The 6,770-nt window shown below is 37.9% G+C and overlaps 1 protein-coding gene across 1 annotated transcript in view; it reads left to right on the forward strand.

Annotated features, from left to right (window-relative positions):
* The window catches only part of DNAH11 (dynein, axonemal, heavy chain 11), a 384,221-nt gene that overhangs the window by 338,852 nt on the left and 38,599 nt on the right, over nucleotides 1-6,770 (forward strand). Inside the window, exons 69-70 of the mRNA XM_011944208.1 lie at nucleotides 4,250-4,414; nucleotides 6,102-6,242. Coding sequence (XP_011799598.1) covers nucleotides 4,250-4,414; nucleotides 6,102-6,242 — 306 coding nt within the window. The remainder of the gene's footprint in view (nucleotides 1-4,249; nucleotides 4,415-6,101; nucleotides 6,243-6,770) is intronic.

The raw sequence follows: 6,770 nt of genomic DNA on the forward strand, positions 1-6,770 counted from the left end.
TGATCCGCCCACCTCGGCCTCCCAAAGTGCTGGGATTACAGGTGTGAGCCACAGCGCCTGGCCAGCCGACTCTTAAATTTAAGGGAATTTTTCTTGAGGCTCCTATTTTGTCTTTGTGAAAATGTGTCTTGGAAAGAGAATGCTTATATTTCTTTGCTAAAGAAAGAAAAATAATAAGAACAACTGTTTATTAAGTCACTATTACATGCAAGGCATTTTTATACTTTGGCTCATTCTTTATCCCTGTTACATCTCAATAAAGAATATAATATCATCCCCATTAAAAAAATAAGGATGACATTTTCAGACTTTAAATACATTGCCCAAGAAATTATATTTGTTATTGTTAAGAGCCAGCATTTCAACCTGTAACTGTTTCCAAAGCCCATGCTGCATACCTTGTATCATGTTGCTGCCTGCTGGGCAGTGCTCATTCATTCTGTTCATCCATTTTTAGACAAATGTTTATTATGATCAATCATCATGTCAGATGTTTGTCACTTGAGTGTATAGTTTTGGAAAAAGCATAAGGGTGGAGCTATATCTATATGTAGATACATATATATATATACACATAGATATAGTTCCACCTTTATGAACACACATCAGTTTATAAAAGTAGAAAGTACTGTAAGAGAGAATGATAGAGGTGGAGAGGCTGCTTTACTGGGGACTCAGGGAAGGCCTCCCAGAGGAAGTAACATTTATTTCTGAAGGATAAGTAGGACTTAGCTATGTAAAGAGCGTTTGGAGAAAACAGGAATGTGTGAGATGAAAGAATTCAGGGATTCCAGGTAGTGAGTGAATTTCTGTGGTTGGAGGGTAATGAGCAAGGGGAAAGATAGCAAGAAATGAATCTAGAGAGGTGGGAAAGACTTGATCACCCAGAGTTTTGTAGACCACTGTGTGTGGGATTTGGGGATTATATTCTGGGTGCAACAAGAAGCCATTGGAAGATTTCAAGCAGATAACTGATGTGATGACAAAAGACTCAGAGATACATGAACAGACCTGAGATATGATTTGAACCTGGAATCATTGACTCTTGGAGATGGACTGGTTATGGGCAATAATAAAGAGGAAAGGATCGAGCATAACTAGCAGGTTTCCTAAGAGTAAAGAACTAGTATGCAGAACTTTTAACAAGCACAATATGGTTGGAGTTTGAGAGTAACTGTGTATGACGAGAAGAATAAAACTGAATCATCAGTGTCAGCTCAGTATTACCCAAATTCCAAAACTACACTAAGGCATTACAGTAAGAGAAAAATACTGGGCAGTCCCCCTTATAAACATTGTTGGTAAACTCCAGAAAATGTTGACAAATTGAATCCAACCATATACAAAAAGCACAACATATTATGACCAAGTGGAATGTATGCCAATAATCAAATTGGTTTAACATTCAAGAATCACGAAGTGTAATTAATCAGTTAACAGAATAAAAGATAAAAAGCTCATATGGTCGTTTTAATTGATGCAAAGAACTTGAAAAATTTCAACAAATTAGTTAAAAACAACAACAACCAACTCTCAACTAATGAATAGATGGTGACTTCTCAACATGATAAAATGCATCTAGAAAAAATCTACACCTAAGATTATACTTAATGTTGAAAATGAAATGCTTTTCCCTAAAATCAGGAACAAGACAAGGATATCTTTCTCTCAGCACATCTATTCAACACTGCACTGGAAGTTACAGTAGGTACAATAAGACAATAGAAGGCAAGATATTTAAAAGAAGAAGGAAAACTCTGTATTTTCACAGGTGACCTGATTATGTATATAGAAAATCCCAAGAAACTCACCAAAACCCTGCTAGGACTAAGAAGTGAATTTTTAGCAAGGTTGCAGGATATAAGGTCAATATACAAAGTACCTCGTATTTCTATACATGAGAAACAAGTGGAAAATAAAATCAGTATCTTAGCACTGTTTACAGTGGCTTCCAAAGCCATGAAACTTGTTAGGAATAATTTTGTTAAAATATACGTAAGGTTTGTATTCTATAAACTACAAAATATTGTTGAGAAAAATTAAAGAAGGCTTAACTAAATAGATACACCATGTTTATCAATTGGAATGCTCAATATTAAGATGTCAGTTCGCTCCAAACTGATAGACTCAATTCAGTCCCAGTCAAAACAGCAGAAGACATTTCCTTTTTCCTTTTGGTAGAAATTGGCAAGCTCGTCCTAAAACTTTGTGTGAAAATTTAAAGGACTTAAAATAGCTAAATAATTTTGAAAAAGAAAAAAACAGTGTTGGAAGACTTACAATTTCTGTTTTTAAGACTTGTATCTGTGACCAGGTGCGTTGGCTCACGCCTGTAATCGCAGCACTTTGGGAGGCTGAGGCAAGTGGATCATGAGGTCATGAGATCGAGACCATCCTGGCTAACACGGTGAAACCCCGTCTCTACTAAAAATACAAGAAATTAGCCAGGCGTGGTTGGTGGGGGATGCCTGTGGTCCCAGCTACTCGGGAGGCTGAGGCAAGAGAATGGCATGAACCTGTCAGGCGGAGCTTGCAGTGAGATGAGATCGTGCCACTGCACTTCAGCCTGGGCAACAGAGTGAGACTCCGTCTCAAAGAATGAAAAGACATATCTACACGAATCAAGATGTTGTAGTACTGGCCTGAAGAAAAATGCATAGATCTGTGGAACAGATTAGAGAATCCAGAAGTACACCCACAAATGCATGGTCAGTTGATTTTCAGTAGGGGTGCCAAGACAATTCAATGAGAAAAGGCTAGTTTTTACAACAAATGGTGCTGGGACAATTGGATATCCACATGACATAAAATAAACCTCAAACTATTATACTATATAGAAAATTCAAAATGAATTGATTAAGCTATACATTTTCTAGGAAAAAAAATAAGAGAAAAGCTTTGGGCTTTGGGTTAGGTAAAGGTTTCTTAGGACACCACAGAAAAATAAAAAATTAATAAATTGAACCTTATCAAACTTAAAAGTTTATGGTTTTCAAAAGATATGAAGATGAAAAGGTAGGCCACAGACAAGCAAAGACAATATTCTCAATGCATATATATAAAACAAAGAATTTGTATCAGGATATATAAAGAATTTGTACAACTCAGTAATAAGAGTTGAACAGACATATAACACATATGAATTATCCACAAGCACATTAAAAATGCTCATCAGGCATCAGAAAAATTCAAAATAAAAGCAGAATGCGGGGGGCTAAAAGTTTAGAAGACTGTTAATAGCAAGTGTAACACAGATACGGTACTACAACTCTCTCACATTGCTGGAGGAAACGCAATAAACCATTTTGGAAAACAGTTTGGCAATTTCTTATAAAGATAAATATACAGTTACAAAATATGATCTCACACTTTTACTCTAGGCATTTACCTAAGAGAAATAAAAATGTATGCCTGCAAACAGCTTGTTAACAAATGCTCATAGACACTTTATTCATAAAAGTCAAAGTCTGAAAACAATACAAAGGACTGGCACATTAATAGTTATGCAGATTTTGCATGTTCCCACAGTGGGCTATCACTCAAAACATAAAGGTATGAATTGTTGGTGTACACAACAACATGGATATGTTACCAAAACATTATGTTGAAAAAACCAGATACCAAGGAGTATATACCATATGATGCTATTTATGTGAAATTATTGAAAAGGCAAAATTAGGTCAGTAATTGACTGAGGCTGGGGATGGTGGTGGGAATTGGCTGTAAATAGGCACGTGAGAACTTTTTCTGGTGATGTAAGTAGAAACGTTCTATATCTTGATTGCTACCTTTATTAGAATATATCTGTTTGTCAAGACTCATCAAGCTGTACATATAATAGGCACATTTTATTGTGTGTAAATGAAAAATTGATTTTAAAAAAGTGTAAATATCGGCTGGGCATGGTGGCTCATACCTGTAATCCCAGCACTTTGGGAAGCCTAGGAGGGCGGATCACAAGGTCAGGAGATTGAGACCATCCTAGCTAACATGGTGAAACCCCATCTCTACTAAAAATACAAAAATTAGCCGGGCGAGGTGGCAGGCGCCTGTAGTCTCAGCTACTCAGGAGGCTGAGGCAGGAGAATAACGTAAACCCGGGAGGCGGAGCTTGTAGTGAGCTGAGATCGCCCTACTGCACTCCAGCCTGGGTGACAGAGCGAGACTTCCTCTCAAAAAAAATAAATAAACAAATAAAAAATAAATGTACTTAACCACCATTTCTCACACTTTTCTTGGTTTGTATTAGTTGGTATTGACAAAGCACCAAAATGATTTTAAGATTGAGCTCAAGTATCTGGAAGACGACCTCCTTTTGCGCCTTTCTGCAGCAGAGGGAAGCTTTCTGGATGACACCAAACTGGTAGAGAGGTTGGAGGCAACAAAGGCCACTGCGGCAGAGATAGAGCACAAGGTAGGAAGGGCAGAGGATACCTGGCAGATTCTAACAGTCTGTTTGAATGAGACACATGGGGCGGGCAGTGTAATCAGACTTGGTAATTCCTCTAAGAGGACCAGTGTGTGGAATTCAGGTGATTTAATAAGCTGCAACTGGACTGTGTGGGATTCTAAATGGAGATGGAGATGGTTGAATGTGTGCTTCTCCTAATTCCATAGAGATCTCATTCAAATCAGACACTGTCCAGCTACTATTTTTCCTGGGTGATCAAATGTAAAGGAAGTTGAGGCCTGCTGGCTTCTATGGCTGAAAATCTGAAAAGCCTTAGCATCCGGCTCTACCAAACTTATATCCTACAGCTTCTCTGCAGATTCTCCAAACTGTTGGACATTTTAAAGAAATTCTTAGAGTGGAAGTTCTGTTTACTGGCCTGCTGTGGCAGGATACTGAGCAAACGATAGTCTCCTGCTGTACTCAAATGCACTATTCACCCCTGGAAAAATGACATTTCCTAAAAGCCAGTAGAAATTTTTATGAAATAGGCTTCCTGCTAACGTCCAGCATGGGTCCCAATATGCTTTATGTGTGATGTGCACTTTGGACTTTCACAAATGACCGTTAACCCTTAAAATTCCATTGTTTCAGTGTGAATTAGACCCTTATTTGCTTTCTGGAATACCCTTATTACTAAGTAATCTATTAATTACTCAGCAGAAGCTGTGTCACTACACATCCTGTATATTTGTCTTAAATTAAGCAAGGAAATGGAATCCCAAATTACTCTGTCTTTTCAAGTAAACGAATATTAGGCAGCTCCTAAGATGGTAAAGTTAGAACAATTAAGTAAATTAACTTAGCTTTGAAGTTAACTTCCAATTGTCTCTTAAAATGTGTCTTCCTTTCTTCTTCGTATATCACCATGTAGTGACTTCCTTCTCTGCCCTACATTTTATTTCCTTTTGTACACAAATATTATGAGTCAAGTCTGTAGAGGAGGTTGGGGAAAATACTGTATCCTGTGGAACCAGCGGTAGTCCTAGATAAAATAAATAGATATTTGAGCCTTGGATAAAACTGAATATGTTGGTTGATGGTGGTGGTGGTTTTTCTTTTTTAGTTATCTCTCTGAATATGCCCAGAGGCTAATACATAAAAATAAACTAAATGGAAATATATGGACATATGGATGATTCAGTGCAAAGTCAGAATTAGGCATGAGAGTCTTTATATTAAGGCTTTTTAGTAAGCGTAGTTACTGGATATATTATTGACCTTGACTGCTTTCGTATGCCTTGTTGCCTAATAAAGTTATTGGCATTGAATTGACCCAGCAGACTTTTAAGAGCCATCCCTGGGAGGTGATATAGCTGGGTTATTAAGCCTTGAAAGAGAGAGAGGAAGCAGAAAGGTGACATTACTCAGAAACAAATTCTGTAGAACGGAAAACAACTAGGTTTGTTTAATATGTAACCTAGAAAACCGCTAGAGTTATGTCTATTCCCACTGAAACTCAGTTTATTTAAAAAATTATTTTAAAATATGAATGTAATCATTTTAGAAAAGCTCATGCACATGGATGCCATGCATGTTATCTATTTTAATACTCATAATTTTTCATTTCAGGTGCATCTTCCATTCCTTGGATATATGTAGAGCATATGAAGAGTAAATAAGTTACTTATTTTGTTTGATCCCACCATAGGTGATTGAAGCCAAAGAAAATGAAAGAAAAATCAACGAGGCCCGAGAATGTTACAGACCAGTGGCAGCAAGAGCATCTCTTCTTTATTTTGTTATTAATGACCTCCAAAAAATCAACCCCATCTATCAGTTCTCTTTGAAGGTAATGCTGACTAAGCTAAGAAATATGGAAAACTTTAGGAGTTCAATTTGTTTCTGGAAATTTGGAATTTATTTTATTAATAATAATAACTATTATTATTATTATTGAGACAGAGTCTCACTCTGTAGCCAGGCTGGAGTGTAGTGGCATGATCATTGCAGCCTCTGCCTTCCATGTTCAAGCAATTCTCATGCCTCAGTCACCTGAGTAGCTGGGACTACAGGAGTGCGCCACCACACTGGGCTAATTTTTGTATTTTTAGTAGAGACAGGATTTTGCCATGTTGCCCAGGCTGGTCTTGAACTCCTGGCCTCAAGTGATCCCCCCTGCTTCAGCCTCCCAAAATGCCGACAGTACAGGCGTGAACCACTGCGCGTGGCCAGAATGTATCTTTTTTTTTTTGAGACGGAGTCTCGCTCTGTCGCCTAGTCTGGAATGCAGTGGCCGGATCTCAGCTCACTGCAAGCTCCGCCTCCTGGGTTTACGCCATTCTCCTGCCTCAGCCTCCCGAGTAGCTGGGACTACAGG

Source organism: Colobus angolensis, unplaced genomic scaffold (assembly GCF_000951035.1).
Source record: "Colobus angolensis palliatus isolate OR3802 unplaced genomic scaffold, Cang.pa_1.0 Scaffold229, whole genome shotgun sequence".
Classification (NCBI taxonomy): domain Eukaryota; kingdom Metazoa; phylum Chordata; class Mammalia; order Primates; family Cercopithecidae; genus Colobus; species Colobus angolensis.